This window comes from Pogona vitticeps, chromosome 6, assembly GCF_051106095.1.
Source record: "Pogona vitticeps strain Pit_001003342236 chromosome 6, PviZW2.1, whole genome shotgun sequence".
Classification (NCBI taxonomy): Eukaryota; Metazoa; Chordata; class Lepidosauria; order Squamata; family Agamidae; genus Pogona; species Pogona vitticeps.
This window is the reverse complement of record NC_135788.1, coordinates 65,448,770-65,468,198: the sequence shown is the minus strand read 5'-3', so window position 1 is coordinate 65,468,198 and position 19,429 is coordinate 65,448,770. Positions and strand designations below refer to the sequence as shown.

Genomic DNA, 19,429 nt, shown 5'->3' with positions numbered 1-19,429 from the left:
CAAACTGTTCCATATGTTGTACAAGACCTTTCACAAATTGTTACGACTCTTATTAGGTTTTTTTTTTGCTTGCACTTATTGTTCTTCAGTTGCCTGTAATATAACATCTGCCAAATGTTAGTTGCATTCCTTGCTCTGAATCAGCAGATATCATGCGGCTATCTTAGAAGCTGCACCTTTGTTTTGGGTCCTGGGAGAGGGGAAAAGGTGTAAATGAAGGAAGAATTTGATCACTGATATCAGTGAACAGTCTTTTCTGTGTGTTCATGTTCCTGCATATGAAACCTAACTAGTTCATCTTGCTGTACACATTGTTATATCAAATGTGACTTGAAATTGAATAGTTTAGCTTTAGCTTTGTAAAGATACTATATCAATTCAATGAATTGTTATACATGTTTACTTTTCATTCCTCAATACAGATGAAGCCAAGCATTTTGATGACCACATTTGAACTTTGCAACAATGTGTCAAGCAACAACAGACTTCTTTTTGTCTTTTTAACACTTTAAAGCCATATAGGAAATATATGCACAGTGCTTAAAAAGCGTTAATAGGTAAACACTGCTCTTCTGTAGCAAATTAAAGTCATCACACATATAGAGGTGTAAGCTCTCAGCATGCTAGAGAGGGCTATTTTTTCATCTCCAAGATGGCACTGCCTGGCCCACGACGCTTCGCACTGCAGATGTTGCAGAAGTGTGCTGAAGCCTCCTGGAAAATAAACAAATAGTAATCCTTTATTCACCATCAATTTATTTGTATTTTAGCAGCTGCGCACAAAACCAAATAAAAGATCGTTAATTTGAGAAGTTATTAAAAAACCACTCTTAGGTAACACAAGATTTCTATAATAGAAGAATGTATTATCAACTCAATTCCAAGTTACAGCAATCTTTCCCAGGGCTTCCTAGGTATAAAGTGCTTAGAAGTGTTATACCAGTGCCTTCTTCTGAGATGCTCCAGGACCATGAACTATGCCCAAGGCTACACGGTGGCAAGGCATAACACTTCATTAGTCGTACAGTGCTGCCTCGCTTGATGACATTAATTCGTTCCAGCGAAATCGCTGTCGAGCGAAAACGTTGTCAAACGAAATAAAAAACCCATTGAAATGCATTGAAAACCGTTCAATGTGTTCCAATGGGCTGAATACCTGCTTGTCCAGTGAAGATCCTCCATACGGTGGCCATTTTCGGTGCCTGTAAAGTGAGGAATCAGTCCTAGAAAACAGCCATTTTCTTCAGCTGGCGGCCATTTTGAAACCCGACAATCAGTTGTTTGCTGATCGTCGTAAAGCGAAAATCGGTTCCCGAAGCAGGGAACTGATCATCGCACAGTGAAAAAACCCCACTTAAAACATTGTTTTGCGATTGCAAAAGCGATCATAAAATCATCAACATAAAGCAGATTCGTCGTAGAGCGGAATAATAGTCCAGCGGGGCACGATTATATATGCTTGTGGTATTGATCGGCTCCTTTTGTGGAAGACACGTGCGGGGGGGGGTTGAAATCTGAACCCCTGACCCCAGGCTCCACAGTCTGGGCCTCAAAACCACTGAATTGTACTGGCTCATCCTATATTAGAAGCAGAGGCCTAAATTCAATTATTAGTCCCACCTGGAGTATACCCATTGAATCACTGGGACTTTGGTAAGTTAATCATTATAGAGGATCCCCTCTCTATATATACTGAAGTTTATATCTTCACTTATTGTCTGTCTTAAGGTAGATAAGAGAGATAAATAAGGTGAGGCGCTCACCACACATCCAATTTCTTTGGATTAAATTGGGCAAAGAGACAGCGTTTACCTTTACACTGCTGCTTAAACTCTGCCAAACTAAGAATTAACTTCACAATCATGTTTTTGGTTAAAAACAGACTTGTTTACTTTAGTGACACTATACAAACCATATATCATAGCACTGGCCAGTGGGATATGCGGGTATAATATCTTGTGACAGCTCTCTGTAAAATAAAGGCTGAAAACCTAATGCTTTGTTATGCAGGTGGAAGGCAAAAGATATAACAATCACTCATTTCTAGTCAGCAATTAAAAAAATCCCCAATGGGATTCTCAAACATACAGCAAGCCAGCATGCACATGTACTCCTGAGTACTGCAGTAGTGGCTCATTAGCTGCAAGCTAAAAGTGAACAAATTATGTCTTTTGCCTTCCACTGACAAAGCAACAAGATTTCAGCCAGAAAGCAGGGTTCAAAAGACTTTTTTTTAAAAAAGAGTTTTAATAAAAATCAAGCAGAAAGGAATAAAAAGTTATCAGGTAAAAATAAAGTATAAGACCAATGTCATAAGCGTTATAATGCTACACATACATTTCCTGCTCCTAGTATATTGGTATTAATACAGTGGTGCCTCGCATAACGTTTTTAATTGGTTCCAAAAAAAAAAACGTTATGCGAAACATCGTTATGCGAAACACCATTTCCCATAGAGATGCATTGGAAACCGGTTAATCCGTTCCAATAGGCACGGATTGCCGTCCTTAAGCGAAAAAACCCATAGGAAACATCGTTATACGATACAATGTATCCTCCATTGGAATGTATTGTAGCTGACTCAATACATTTCAATGGCTTTGCGGAGTCAATTTTTGCAAAATTAAGTGTTTCATAAAAGGGTCAAAAATGGTTTTAAATGCTTGGATTAGCTTCTGCACCCTCTAAAACGGATGCAAAAGTTAATTTGGCTTTGATCTGACTTTTCGTTAATTAATGGTGAATTTTTTCCCCCCAACTTTTGACAGCTGTCAAAATCTGACAGCTCCATTATTTCCTATGGGGGAAGAAAAAATTCACAAAAAATTAATGAATCAGCAACTGTTCTAAATTCTTGGGTTCGTTAGAGGACCCCCTAAGTTGTGTGCAAACCTGATTTGGCGTTGATCTGAACTTTCGTTAATATTTTGTAAATTGTTTTCTCCCCCATAGGAAAGCATGGAGCTGTCAGATTTTGACAGGTCCATTGGTTCCTATGGGCCAAAAAACAAAAATTCACAAAAAATTAACGAAAAGTTAGATCAACGCCAAATTAAGTATGCACACATTTTAGAAGGTGCACTAACGAATCCAAGCATTTAGAACCGTTTTTGACCCTTCTAAGACACTTTTTTAATTGAAAAAAAAAACATCGTTAAGTGAAGCAGGGGACCTAAAACCAAAAACGTTAAGCGAAGCATGGTCCCAAAAACGCTATGCGAAAATCGCCCATAGGGAAAAACGTTATACGAAGCACAATCTGACTCTGAAAAAATAAACGTTAAGCGAAAAAAACGTTAAACGAAGCAAACGTTATGCGAGGCACCACTGTATACTTGCTCAATTTACATGTTCTGTGACCATGAAATCACACTATTCACAGCCTCTTCATGAACAATCTACATGAATTCTAACCCACAACTGTATTTAACATCAGTTATCCACATCTCTTAACTAATTCCCTCACAGTTCCAACTCTTTTACTCACGCACCCTTATATACAAAACATAACCAGTTCAGCTAAGGACCATACAGACCAGTCAGTTCTCAGTTCCATTCATAAACATTCTTTAACTCTTCTCAACTGTTCTAGCTGCCACTCCTGGCGTGCATCCCCCTACAATTGCCAATCATTATGTCACTTTCCATGCAAGCCAATACAAACCTATAACCCCCCCCACACACACACACACAAAAACCAAGCTACACTGTCATATTACAATAATATTGTTTGAATATGACACTCCCATGCTTTTTAATAAAGAGCTTTTGAAATTCCTTTCAGCTTTAAAAGCAGTTTGTCGTGAGCATGGTGGCTACTGTTTAGTCAGGGCAAAGATCTCTTAGGCTTAAGGAACGTAACTGCTTAGTTTCGAAAAGATGTACAAAAGATCTATGCAACATACAAAAAGAAGCTTAGATGCTGGGAAACCACTCACTACAGAGTGTGGTATTGATTTTTTTTTTTGACATGAGAACTTAGTGGAGGGGGAGAAAAAGCAATTTTGTGGGAAATCTCTATTTGATGTGTGTGCAAAATGAATTTCCCTTATTCACAAGGTGATTAACCCTTGCTTACAATTACCTGTGCTGGAAGAGGCAGAAAAGGTCTTTATTAGGATTCAGGAAGGGCAGTAAGAAATCGCTGCTGTTTAGTAGCTGGAAGATTCTCATATTTCCCCCATTTGTTCAATAAATCCAGAAAGCCCCAGGTTCAATCCCCAACCTCTCCAGGTAAGGTTTAGAAGAAAATCTTGCCTGAAACTGCAGACCACCACTGCCACATAAATGTCACCACTACTGGGCTAGATGGACCAACACTCTGCCTCAGCATTAAGGTAGATTCCTAGTGAGGCAGGTTTGAGAAGATAACCTACAACTTGTATACTAACTACTGGAAAGGGGGGGGGGAGAGAGCTTATTCCATAGAATACTCTTGTTTCCTTGATCCAGGGGTGGGCAAAATGTGGCCCATGGCAGCCTACGTAAAAATAAATAAATATATTTTTTGCACTCTTCAGAATTTCCACCTGACCATTTTTTTTAAAAAAAATTTCAATAAATGCTCAGAACATCTCCTTGTGCCTTCTGGGAAATGGAAGACAATTCTGCCATATTTTGAGTGCCCCACCACTACTGGGCCATTGATAGCCCTCCAAATTTTAATTAAAACAAAAAAGCTTGGCCACTAGAGGGTGCCAGGGGACTTTTTAAAGCAGAAGTGCAATATTTTTTTCGGTTAACAAAAGCCCACTGTACCAACTTTTACAGTGCATAACTACTGCACTAATTTAAAAATGTGCAAAAAAGTGACTCAGGATACTAACAAATTTGAGATTGCTACCTTTGCCTTAACCAATCAAATACTGAATTTCATTGTGTGTTCCGATATTATACCATATGCACTAACATGACTGCTGCTGTAATAAATAGGATGTAGTGCTTACTTCCTGAAAAAAAAAATCAAGTTTGACATTTGTCATTTAATAACATACATGCTACTTTCAATTGTTTGGGTGACTAAAAAGTACACTTTCTTGCTAATAGAAATAGTTTTTAAAACCTGTGGTGCTTGAAGGTGACAGTAGGGTGTATAAGCTCAATACTGTACTTTCATACATGTAAGCAAAATTACTATAATTATTTTATAATCCTCAATAAACACATGCTCTTCTCAGCAGATGGTAAAATAACTTATTTGTCCTTTTGTCTTTGACCATGGCAATTTTTAGAATCTACAGAGATTAAGTTGGTTACTTACTGTGCTGGGTTCAAGAAAACACTCTTTATGGAACATATGCCTGCAGTGAAACACTGTTATATTAAAAGATTTAGATGCATCTGGGAAGAGAAAGAAAAATACACTAGGCATTAAGAAAATACATGAGCTATAGGTTAAAGAAAACTCCAAGATGGAAAAAGCAGTTGGGTCAATAGATGGTACCTTATTAAACAGCAGATACCTAAGGATGTGCTCAAATTATATACAAGACCCATTGAGACGTGTTTGTGTGTGTGTATTTAATGATTTTTGATGCATTCACAAAAGTTTCTGCCAAACCACCACGCACATTTTAAAATAATGTTCTCAGCATCTCTTGCAGAAGCTTTTTTCTTGTTTTTGATTCCATTCTGTAACTGGCTTCTCCTGTGAGTTATTCCAAAATAAGTCTATTCGAAAAAAGATATCTAGCGTGATTTTTTTTGCCCCATAACAGCTTTTTTTCAGGCATTTAGTAAATGGGCTAAGCCTAACTGGGGAGCAGAGGGAACAGGATAGCCCCACCCTCCTCTGCTCTATGTGGGGAGCGAAATCTGATCAGAAGTATAGTCTCTACCCATGGAACATTTCTACGCAATCAAGGAGCCCTGAATTTTCAGGATTTCCAATAGCACAGAAAACCCCCATAGGAAGGCAGCACTTCCTATTCAGATTTAGCTCTTTACATGGGACAACAAGAATGGATTGGAGCGGGACTAGCCAAATGTATGAACTTCTTTGGTCATAGGTTAGTATTAATCCTTCTAATGAACATCAGAATTTGGCTTATTTCTTCTAGAGAACCTGGGAGGGATGACATATAGACCACATTCATAAATGACCACAGTAAATGGCAGAGATAGAGGATGACACCTATCACCAGATTACTGGGCATCTCCTGCAGAACCATGTTTCTTACCCTGGCATACGACGTATTGTGGCTCATGCCACATTAATGAGATAGCTTGCGTAGGGTCACACAAATCACTGAAGGGGAAAAGTTGCACCAGAAGTCTGGATCCCTACAAGGCTGTACAAGAGCACCCACTGCCATGGCCACCCACCAGCAGGTACTCTCTTCTGCTGATGCTGCTCTCTTTGGGAGGAGAAAGAAGGCAGAGCCAGTTCTGGACTATCTAGCTAAGTAAGTAAGTAGATCCCAACCCTATGGCTCCTAATTGTATTTAAACATGATTGCTACATTACTAAAGAAGACTTGATTAACTACTTATTTATTTCAGCTGCTACATTTTTTTGTCTTTTTTATATCACTGCACAGACAAATTTTTACTTATACTACAATATGTGCATCCAGCCGGTGGCTTTATTTTATCGGAATTGTTTGCTGTGTGTTGAAATCTGTTATAACTTGGAATCTTTTTCAGAATGTGAGTTTGGGTTGGATCCAGATTTCATTGGGCTGCAAAGAAGAGACTTCTGTATTCATCTTTTTCCCTACAATAACCTTTCCATGACCTCCAGAAATACTACATAAAAAGTTGGTGTGCCCAGGCAAATGGGGTAGGGGGTGATATTGTGAGACTGAGGGCAGAAGGGAAATCCTTTTGAATTGACAGAGGCAATTTGCCTGAAGAAGAAAACTTTGCTGCTGATCTCGGTGATCCAACATGTGATCTGTCCCACTCACAGAACAGGATCCACTCTGGGCCAGCGAGGCTGTGAATTGAAGGTCTCAGACACCAGTCACCTTCTCATGGTCATGGTCACATCACCAGATGTAAAAATGTCATCTTGTCATGGTCAGATCTCCAGATGCACAAAATGCCTGCTCACCACAGCTGCCCCTTCTCACGGGGAGAGTGTACTGGTGAAAATGGTTCATGTGCAGAGACTTCTCATGCCTGATGGGTTTCAGGCGTCTTGGGAGGGTCTCTGACTGACCTGGCTGGTGAGCCTGTCAAAGCTCAGATCAACAGGTGGTACATCAAAATGGTCTGGGTGGCTGACCTGCTGACTCCCAAATGCTCACTCTGTTCCAGAGCCCATGCCTCTGTCTAGTTCACAGAGGAGCTTTGGGTTATGAAGTTTTATTGAAGACAGTTAGAGCTGTCGGATGATGGCAGAGCAGCTTTAGGCATTTCTGGAGGAAACAGATTGCCTTGATCCATTCCAGTCAGGGTTTAGGCCATGGCATGGCACTGAGATAATACTGGTCATGTTGCATAATGGATTACCTTTAAAAGGAAGACGATAGCAGAGACCTGATCCTGTTAGTTTTCCTTGATCTCCCAGCAGTTTTTGATACCACCAACCACGGTATCCTCCTGGACAGGCTATAGGCACTGGAGATCAGAGGACTGGCTCTCAGCTGGTCTCAATCCTTTTTCAATGGCCATGTCCAGTGAGTCTAATTTGGAGAGTTGTTATTGTCCCTGTGAACCCTCCCTTGTGGGGTTCCTCAGGGGCTGTCTATCTCCCCAGTGCTTAACATCTATGTAAGGCAGTTGGGAGAGGTCATCCAAAGTTTTGGAGTATGTTGTCACCAGTATGCTGATAATATGCAACTCTATTTCTCCTTCACATCTTCTGCAATGGATGCTGTCCAGGTCCTGGAATGCTGCCTAGCTTCGATACTAGAATGGACCAGGGCAAATAGGCTGAACCTGAACAAGATGGAGGTCTTGTTGGCTGCACGGTCCCTGGACAGGTTGGAGGGTTATATCCCCAAGTTGGATGGAATTACTCTTTCTCTTGGGTATGACCCTAGACTTGGGCCTCTCTTGGTAATAGCAAATAGTGGCAGTGGCAAGGTCAGCCTTCAATCAGTTTCAGCTGACTGCCCACCCAGTTACGCCCCCACCTCAATGGAGGGTCCTTGAAAAAACTAGTCCAAAGGGGAAAGGAGGACAGCCATTGTGAGCATATCAAGTGACAGACACCACCCATTCATTCAGAGTACCCAAAACAGCTGCCAGCCAGGAACTTGCCCTCTGATGTGTGTCTGAGTGCACCAGAAAATATCTTACCTGTAGGCAGTATAGGGGCAAGGCATGTTTCACAGATATTCTCCTCTGTAATGAAAAGGAACAGTTAGTCATTGCTGAGGGAATGTTTTGTTTATCTGTCTCAGGCAGAAGCACTGTTAAATGCAGACAGTCTTCAGAGCATGAGACACAGCTCTTGACATGAAAGCACAATAACTGCTGCTCTATGATGATATAAAACTTCATTGGTTACTGCAAAATGCCTGACAGAAAATATTCTGTTGGGCAAATAGTGAGACCGAGAAAACATTACAACAATTATTAAGGGCATTTTATCAAAGAGCCATTTAACAGCTTGTGGTCAATTTTTAAAAGTGATTTGCAAAGATCTGTTGACTGAACATACCATCCACAAGGACCCCTTTCATCTGTGTTCGGTGCATCTTTTTCAACAAGGAGAGTGAGTCAGCAACAAGAATCTTCTTGCACCCCTCCCGAAGCAGAATCTAAAACATAAAAGAACGCAAATCATGTTTCAAATGGCTTTTCACTTTAAACTTGGGAGATGCTCAAAATACACATTTTAAAATTATATTATTCAAAAATATTCAAAATATCAGGCACAGCCAATCAAAATTATAAAAACATTGACTGGCATTATATAACAGATACAAGTTTTAACCCAAAGCCCTTACGTATCTGTTAAATATTGACACAGTATGTATGTTGTTCCTAATATTGCCGGGTTTGTAGCTTTGATGATGGTGATGATGATTCCTTAGGGTCCATCCCACTACTATTGAGTAATGACACCCTGCAGATTCAAAGAGCAGCACTTACATTTTAATAATTGCAAGTGCCTCCAACCCTGCTGAGATGGATGGAGACATACTACCAATTAGGGTAATCCTTTTAAACAAACTGATGGCCTCCACCAAGACCTTTTGACTGTTACTTTATGACACGTTTTCAGGTGCTCTTCTTGATCACATAATTCATCAGCAAACTTTGTGTAGTCATGGTATTAGTAAAAAGGTTTCCTTGGTAATTAGATGCAGTCAAAAAGACAGGTAACTTGGACTAAACAGAGAATACAGTCATAACAATGTGATGTCTTTCAAAACAGAAATTTTTTGCCTTGTTAACCACTGTCTGATTCATTTAAGCAAGCTTTAAAAACAACATTACTTTCTAAGTGATTAATTTAATTCATCATCATTTAAATAAATCTACACATACTGAAACTGACAGTACTATTCTTAAACCTCATTCCTATTTCATAAGCCATTTTATGAAGGCTAAGGTCTAAATGGCAAAACAACTTAATAAAGTTACTAAAATCACAGTACGGATACTAATTTTTAGAATAAATGGCTTTTATGTCCTCCATATCAAAACATCTTAAGTTTAATATTCCCTTCTCTTAGCCTTACTCAGATAAAGCTTTAGTTAATTAATCTACAGAATACCAGGTCAGCCTCATATATGTCTACTCAGGAGTCAGCAACATTTAATTTAGTGTGATTTCCATCTATGACGGACAGGTCAGGAACCACTCCTGTCCATCACAATGGAACCCTGATTCAGGAGCCAATGGTTGTACAGAAGAGGCGGAACTAAGGATATATCAGGGAAATGGAAGACAGTTAGGTATCAGTTAGAGTCTGTGTTTCAGTTAGGGATGAGTTAGGGACTTCAGTTAGAGAGAAGCAGTTTAGGCAGTTAGGACCAGCCTGGTGTTAGAGAAGAATAGAAAGATAGAGAACAAGATAAGAAATGAATAAATACCTTGATAAAAATTATTTTACCTAAGCAAATATGAATGTTACCAAAGCACAATTTCTTGAATGAATAAAATAAGACCATCCATGATTCACTTTACATGATTTATTGATAAACACTTAAATAAACATTTTTTATTGAATAAGACTGACTGAAGAGTCATATTTAATAGAGTGGGGAATGTATCCTCCGGTGACAGCGGAAAAAGGTTGAAAAATAAATGTCATACCCGAAAGTGATCCTGGGTTGTGTGGAAGAACACAGGGGGAATGGGTGTGTGTGACACCATCTAACTAGAATACCAACAATGTACATAACCTGTGAAGGTGAAGACATCTCAATGAAGATGTCTGTGGGCACTTATGTGTTCACATGGAATTTTGAAGGGCTATTTATGTGTGTGCCATTCCAATACAATCTCAGAGAGGGAGATGAGCTGTCCAAGTATAGGAATGTGAAATATAGGCTTATTTTTAATTACCAATTCAATTTGGATGGATCTACAAATTCACAGCTTCTGCATCTACAACAGATTGATGTAGATTTTTAATTTCATTTTAGATTTTCATGAAATTGCATGTCTGAAGGATTCATGAAATAATGAAGTTTAGACATCTAGGATTTATGCACACATCCAGTAATCCATATACACATGCAGAGAGAGAGAGAGAGAGAGAGAGAGAGAGAGAGAGAGAGAGAGAGAGAGAGAGAGAGAATATACATACTCCAAATCAATATTAGGTCAAAAGCTTTCAGATTTTTTGAGGATTTCTATCTATTATGTTCCTTTTCATAAATAGAATGCATCAAAGGGCTCAGCCCAATGACATTAAATGTAATATAAAAACAGTGATGACGTTTGCAACTAAGGAGCTAGCTCTTCTATAAAATTCCAGTTAAATTGTGGAACAAACAGCAATTATAATTGGCAAGTTGCACACTCATCTTTAAAGCAGTCTATTATAAATAATAATGCATTTCAATCAATCCTGGACATCTGGAATTTTAAATCAGTTTCTTTTTAATCAAGTTGATAATGTTGTCAAATTTCAAATATATAACAGTGGGTAGAGTATTTGACTTGGATATAAAGACGAAATCAATTGCTGCTTTTGGCCATAAACCAAAACCACACATTCACAAGGCTTGTGCACATTCTGGTGCCCTCTCATGTCCTGAAACAACTATATAGTGATAGAAACATTAACTTCTGCTTTAGATTAGCCGCAGATTAGCATTGTCATTCAGACCCTTAACTGCACATGACTTCACTTGAGGCATTAAAAACATGAAAAATAGCCATATCTAGAGGGGGACATTTCCTCTCTTTCCCCTCTGTAATAAGAAATTATGGAAACAAGTCTTCTGTTGGTTAGTCATCTTGTCTAGTTTAACCCCTGGTAGACATAAATTATAGCTGTGTAAAGTATAAAGCACAGCATTTTTTTGATTCTGGTCCAATTGTTCCACCATAACTAATATATCATAGAAATCAACTTGTCCTTTAGAAAAAGAATGTGAAATCATTAATGAAAAATTAGGCCAGCAGAAAAAAAAAGTCATTGCACAAACTTCCAGAATCAAGCCATTCAAAGCAAAATGACGAGGGTCTAGTTTGTCTAGTCTTTCTTTCTCTCCCCACACCAGTCTTTCTGACTGCAGAAGGCAAATAACTATTGTACAGAACTACTAAATACAGTAAGTAACACTCCTATGTTTATATGTCCTTACTTTTTGTACTATATTGATTGCTTACTCCCTTAACTCCCATTGCGTTCTCTTGCAGCAGATAACAGGACCCTTTATGAGGATTCATAACATATAACATTCAGATTTATTACATATAAAGACACTTTTAATCCTTAATTCTTCCAAGTTATGCAATGTGCCTAGTATCGGTGCACAAGGTTGAAGGATGGGCACAGCAGAGAAGTTGAAGTGGCTGCTTTTTCCTGGAAGCCAAGCATCAAATGCTTTGCTTTATCCAGGTCCAAAAGATGCAAGATATCCATACGAGTAACAACAACCAGATCTCATGAGGAAATAGTCACAAGTCTCCCGCATTCTTCACAGAAAAAAAATCAAGGCTACTGAACAAATAAGCATAAGTGCCATCTTGTGCTCAGGAAGATATGACACACCCCCTAGGGACCATTTGGTCAAGTATTGCAATCTTATTAAAATAGGGAGCATCTTTGTTTTTAATTTCAGATACCAATGACAGAAAACGAAAAGCAAAATGCCCAAGGTCAAAGGGTGGCTCCTCAGATAAAGTTTTGTTATCATATGCAAAAAATGGCCTACGTACATTGTCTGTGACCTAACTTAAAAAATGCACAGACATTCTGAGTAGGAAAGCCATAAAACCCTTCCCTTTATGAAAACAGTAAAAAATAATGTTGAACTTGTGAATTTTTACTTATCCAGTTGTTGCAAAGTCTTTACAACATACAATTTAAGTGACATGTTGAAATCACAAAAGGTGATTTTTGTACCTTCTTGCTGGGCTTCAATTATCTGCTCTGGGGATTAATCTGAAGAGGCTTGTCCTTTACGCAGGCATATATATATTCAAGACATTTATGGTACTGCATTTTAAGAAAGCAGATGACTAGATATGTGATTCAGTGTGATTCTATTGCCTAACCCTCAGACCTAAACCTGTGCCAATCCCATTCCTGAGAATTTAGGGACCAATGTGATGATGTGATCAGGCATATCTAAAACCATTCCCAGGTTAACTAGAGCAACTGAGCTAAACTAGAGCAAGGGCTTACATTGCAGACTGAACTGCAGTGGGCAGAAGATGGTGTTCTGTTGAGCAGAAAAGGTTTATGGTTAGGCCTTGTAATACCAGGTCTGCATTAAAGGATTTTCTTCTAGGATTTATCATATTCTTGAAGACTTATTATCTGGCAATGTGTTTGAATAGAAAACATGTACCGTACGGGAAAGGAATCTTAAAATTAAGATTCCCAACACTGATTCACCCAGAATTGTATATATGGGGATGCGTGAAATCAGTATTATCAAGTGCATGTGACACAGCATTAAGGTTGTCAATCGACAGATGTTCATCTGCACTCATTCCACTAAAACTAACCTATATTAACAAGGGCTTAATCCTCAATCTTGGTGGGTTAAGGATTGGGTTTGCATGAGCACATGTGGTTGCTGGTCATAACTGATTGTTTTTCCTTTCTGGGAAATAGTATTCAGCAAAATATCACAATAAATGTTTTTTCTGTCCAGTGCTATACCTGTTGTCCTTGTTCATAAATACTAATTCACATTTACTGCATAAAGATTTAATTATCTTTTTTGTTGTTGCGTCTTTGACCACATAAATTGAAATTTGTTCTGAACTAGAAATCACCTCATACTCTAGAAAAAGGTTCCCACAGAAAACTGGAAAGCTAGAACCCGGTCTCTTGCACTAAGTGAAGAACAAACTCCGCAGACAAGGAATGAGGAAAAACAGAATAAATGTTATTCAATTTGGCTCCTATTTATTAATTACACTTATAATACCAGGTCACAACAATTTCTTAGACAACCTCTAACGTAAGAGAGGTTGCACTTCCACAAATCTCTAAATCTCTTTGAACTACAGTATGAAATGTCATTTCCTTGCTCCCTGCTGTTTATTGTGTCTCCTGATTTTTTTAAGAAATCTGTTATTTGTTCTTGGTAAATATATCATCATCATCATCATCATCATCATCATCATCATCATCATCATCAGGTTTGGTTATACCAGAAGCTTGATATCTTTCATGGTGTTTGCACCATATTTACATCTTTCTCAGTGGCTAAAATCCTGTTGCTTAGTGTACAGTGGACCCTCGACTTACAGACGGCTCGACTTACAGACTTTTCGAGTTACAGACTTCTCTGGCTGCAAAATTTAGATTCGACTGCAACCAGAGAATCGACTTACAGACCAGAAAAAAACCAAAATGGAATAAAAATAGAATAAAAACCACTGGTTATGGGATTAATTGGTTTTCAGTGTATTGTAGGTCAATGGAGATTCGACTTACAGACTTTTCGACTTGCAGCCACCATTCCAATACGGATTAATTCCTTAAGTAGAGGGTCCACTGTAGTAAATCACACTAGAATAGGCCCATTGAATCAGTGGGGACACAGTGGGTCAACTCCTCCATAGGTTCCACTGATTCAAATTAGCCTACTCTAGTTGTGATTTACCTTATTATAATAAGTTGTAACTCTAGTAGGCCCACTGAATCAATGGAACCTATGGAGAATTTGACTCATTGATTTAAAGAGCCTACCCTTGGGCAACTCACTACAATAAGCAATAGGAGTTCAGCCATTAAGTGTTTTAATTTGTGTTTAACTTTAGCTTATTTTTAACATTATCTATGTAAATGTATTTTAACATTATAGCTTACAATTTGCTGTAAAGTACTATTCATTACAAATGAAATGAAGGAAATCTCAACATCCTATGTAGCTGAAATGTTTTCCAATAATCAACCTGAAGCTATAAATGATAAGGTAACAATGAAAGGCTATCTATTTTAACATCTGAAGCTGAAAAAGCAATAAGGACTAGTAGAAAAGATAAATTACATCATGAAACAAAGACATAATTTCTAAAAGCTGTAAAACTATTTTAAACTGCTGATTAAGTTATTTCATAAGGTATATAACCAAGGAAAAAATTCTACAGAAGATTGCAGACAATATTTGTGACGATTCAGAAAAAGTACAATAAATATAAAATAATTAATTTAATGAATCAAGTCTTAAAGATCTTTTGCTGAATTACATATGAAAGAATTAAAGTAAAATGTGAGGATAATGAAAGCAATACACAGTTTGGATTTAGGTTAAGAATGGGCATAAGAGAAGCACTCCTTAGTTTAATAGTTCTAGTGAACATGTTTGGATATACAACAATATCTCAAATACGCTTTATTTAATTGAAAAACTACAGTGGGACCTCGACTTATGAACGTCCCTTCCTATGAACATTTTGACTTACAAACAGCTCCATTCGCAAAAATTGGCATCGACTTGCAAACGGAGCCTCGACCTACGAACGAAAAAAGGCAAAGGTAAAGGGCGGGAAATTCAAATTTCCCGCCCTTTTCCCCTGTCCTTTTGCCTTTGGAGGTTGAGGCTTCATTCACAAGCCGATGCCAATTTTTGCGAATGGAGCGATTGGCTCCTGACATCAGAGGAAGCCCTTTGAGACCTCCAAAGGCGCCGACTGCAGTGGCAGGGACCCCCACGGAGGTCTCTCATGGCGGCGGGAAAGCCCTGGGAGACCTCCCTGGGGGTCCCCGCCATGGCAATCAGTGCCTTTGGAGGTCTTCAAGGGCTTTCCCCCCCAACATCGGAGGAAGCCCTTTGAGAACTCCGAAGGTAAAAAGGCAGGGGGAAAGGGCGGGAAATTCAAATTCAGAGGATATCCCTGATGGCACCAGCACCATCTCCTTTCAACTGGGAGCACCATCTTATGTTAGGCCTAGCAGCAGTGACAGGCAGCAGCGCTGACATAAGTGCCACACTATGGTTGAACTCATCAGCATAGCAGCCACCTATATTTCTGCACAGTGTAATGTCTGCAATGCATATGTAGTGGAAACAGAACTGTGGTGAAATTTCCATGGTTGCCATGTTAGTATGGCCAATCCTGCTGGCAGGGCATGCCTTTCATTGCCCTATGGGGATATTAAATTGACAGTGACATTGACTGTCATTATGACTGTCCCCCCCAAAAAAATTATAGGAGGGCTCAGAGACTTAGCATTGGTAGCAGTGAACATTTCCAGGGTCCAGGCATTTGCATTGCGTGCAGTACTGATTCTTTGCTGCAATGTTTGACTCCAGTGGCAAAGTTATTCAATTGGATTTCCATTTAAGGTTTCTAGTGTGCTCAACTGCTTCCTTAACAGTAGGACCACCTGCATCTGCAGTATCATTATCCATGGTTTCACTTATGAAAATATCAAAAACATTAGAAGAAAAAAGAAAAAAACTATTTCCACATATACTACCAGAATTAACCACTAGAGGGAGCAATAGACCATGCTATGAATCCTTGGTCATGAAGAATACATTGGTGTCTCGCTTAGCGATTGCTTCATTTAGCGATGTATTCGCTTTGCGATGGGTTTCTTTGAGGAATTTTCCGCATCGTTTAACGATGTTCTCTATGGGGGATTTTCACTTAACAATGTCTGGTTTTGCTCATTTAAAAGTGTCTTAAAATGTTTGAAACCTGTTTTAAATGCTTGGAATAGTTAGTCCACCTTGTGAAACCTATGCAAATTTGGCTTTGTTCTGAGTCTTCGTTAATTTTTGGTGAATTTTTTTTCCTCATTGAAAAGCATTGAACTATCCGTTTTTTACCACCACTGGCGCAGGGGAGGTCCATGCACTTTGAGCAGGTCCTTATGAGTAATCATGGGGCAAATAAGCATTCAGAAGCAGAGTGATAAATACAAGCAGCAAAGATAGCCATGCTGACTGCAAGAAAAACCTCTAATTCCATTTTAATAATATAACAGAGCACCCCCAAACCTGTATTAATGTGATACTTTTCTATCAAGGAGTTATAACATATCAAAACGAAAAGGACACATAAAGTATCAAAACTTTTGCAATTCCTAGATTTCTTCATCGGACAAAAAAAACTTTGAAAAGCAAGGTAGCAGGAGAGAGAAGGGAGAAAATAACACACTGACTCGTTCTACACAAGGAACCCCCAATGTGATGTAGTAGGCAGAGTGACGGACAAGGGCTCAGGGGACCTGGGCCTGAGTTCCCACTCTGCCATGGAAATTCACTCGGGGTGGGAGGGAGTGGAACTGGTAAAACCACTCCTTAAATATCTTACTTAACCTGAAAGTCTTATTAAGGTCACTGTAAGTCAATTCCAGCTGGATGACACATAATATGTTCTATATCAGGCTAAGCAACACACGACCTGCAGATGCCACACAGTCCACCAGAGGTCCAAATGCACCCTTAGCATCCCTGATTCTCTACATACCCACAAACCCTTAAAAAATATTCCTGGCTCAAAAAGCCCCTTTGAGCTTCCTAGGGAGCATGGGGCATGTTTGCCATGTCTTGAAAGTACAAATTTAAAAATCTGTTTGGGCCACTAGAGTTGCAAAGGGCATTTTCATTTAAAAATAAATGAATAAATTTTTATACAACAACAACAACAACAACAACAACAACAACAACAACAACAATAACAAAACAAAGGTAGGAATTGTAGCCCTCTAAGGCAGGGGTCCCCAACCCCCAGTCTGTGACCCGGCAGTGGACTGCAGCCTAGGCACGACCGGGCTGCGGACACAGATCTCCTGCCCCCCTGCGACTGCCCCCCACGAGTGTGTACCGCCCCCTGTGAGCGGCTATGTGCATGCATGCAAATGGCCCCCGTGAGCACTGCCATGTGCATGCATGTGAGCACGCTTCACCCCCTGCAGGTGCACCACACTCCCATGAGTGTGCCCTGCACAAGTGTGCACTGCCTCCCCAAACGGTCCGCAGTTGGGAAAAGGTTGGGGACCACTGCTCTAAGGTTTCAGAGATGGGCATGTTGGTCCCTGGACCTCTGTGGATCATCCATGTTCTACATGATGTTCTTAGTTGGAAGGAGGGCTCTGCAGACATTCAAATGAGCTCACAGCAGCTTTCCATATCCTCCTCCTGTTTTTTGCCAGAAAAACTGCCAACATAGATTTCGGCTACAGCAAGGGTAAGAACATGCAAATAGAAGAGCCTGGACCAAAACAGATAGGAGAGTGGAGACAACGTTGACAGGACTGTGTGAACTGGGGTGCAGTGCCAGGATGGAAAATAGGCTATCGAAAAGCCTAGCCATTTTAAGAACATAAATGTGAAAGTAAAATATTTATTTTGTTCATAAGCCTTGCAAAGAATCACTGCTGGAGACACAAGATACTTTAAATATACAGACATATACACATTTGTCAAGAGCTGAAATTAGGAAATTACTGTTTTATTGCCTAAATTTCAATGTAATCTTGCTCATTCTGGCAGGGTTGTCAGCATTCCGATTGTGATTTAATTATAATAAGAAAACACTGCCAGTGGAATGGCAATTTATTCTCTGCTAGCTAAACACTGCTCCCAGGCATGTGTCACTTTTGATGCATGAGTGGCTCCACTTTAAGAGAATTCACAATTTTATAGCTATATAAATTAAACTGCAGCTGTCAGTAGTCTACTTTATTTATGATTTAATATTCAATTCATTGAAGAGTGAGATATAAAATACAAACACTTTTAGAATGCAGCTTTAACTTACTTCCTATTTAATTCCATACAGACAACTCTGTCTTGCCCTGCCATGAATATTGGAACACTTCCATCTCATAGTACTGCCATCATTATTAGGTAAGCTTAAATCATTCCCACCAATAATGACAACAGTATCACGAAATATAGTGATCTTCTTCCTATCCCTGCAGACATTTATCAGGACTTTGCAGTGAAAATTCAGTGATGCTGGATATGCTTCCCTGAAAACAGACTACACACCTGTGCAGTCTCTCTCTGCAATAGAGAGGAGAGCTAAGTGTTCTCTAGGCATACATTCTATTCACATACATGAACAGGGAGGTTCAGTGGGACTGGCCAATGCTCTTAATGCTCTAGAATGTGTCCAAGAGTCCTTTGCAACATTTAGAAGATCCACATTAGACACTCAAGAGAGCAAAAGCAGAACTTAGAGCAGAAATTTTACAAAAATATTCTTTGCTTAGAATTCACTCCAAATCTTCAGAACAGTTTCCTTTTTTTAAAGTGAAGATCACACATTTAACTGTCATCCCTAAATTTAATCCTCAGAGCAATCTTATATATAAAAATCAGCATTTCACATGTACACTCGAGTTAAAATATCCATCCATTTAAACATACTTCCTACCACTTTGATTACAGCACAGAAGTACTGCAGGATAGTAGCTAAATTTATCTGGAGAATCTTAGAGGTAGGCACCTCTTTCTCTTCCACGTTTGCAACAGAAGCTTCTGAAAAACAGAGGATGATAGGAAATGGAAACATATCCCAAAGGATAGCTGAAAAAATAAATTGGAGGAACAGGTCCACAACTAAGTGAAATGTGGTAATCCAAGTGTGATTCACACATGCCATCAGTAGCATCAGAAATACATAAGGTTTCATCAAATCCTTGCAAATTACAACTACACAGTTCCCTGCTACAGGCCGTGATCTTATTTTTATTTATTTATTTATTAGATTTGTATCCCCCCCATCTAGACTACATCTACTCTGGGCAGCTTACAGTAAAAACATGAAAAACAACATATAAACAATTAAACAACAATTCAAATCAATAATATTAGTGGCATTCAAGTTGGAAAAGCAAAATGGAAGTTATGATAGAAAAGAAAATCAAGTAAT

General features: G+C 39.0%; 1 protein-coding gene across 2 annotated transcripts in view; it reads right to left on the bottom strand.

Annotated features, from left to right (window-relative positions):
• Positions 1-382: 382 nt before the first annotated feature.
• Positions 383-19,429, bottom strand: part of VPS41 (VPS41 subunit of HOPS complex) — a 158,584-nt gene continuing 139,537 nt past the window's right edge. For both annotated transcript variants that reach the window (XM_020788161.3, XM_020788162.3), the window contains 4 exons: positions 8,612-8,711; positions 8,248-8,292; positions 5,261-5,340; positions 383-714 (listed from right to left, as the gene is read on the bottom strand). In XM_020788161.3, the coding sequence (XP_020643820.2) occupies positions 634-714; positions 5,261-5,340; positions 8,248-8,292; positions 8,612-8,711 (306 nt within the window). In that variant the 3' untranslated portion in view covers positions 383-633. The remainder of the gene's footprint in view (positions 715-5,260; positions 5,341-8,247; positions 8,293-8,611; positions 8,712-19,429) is intronic.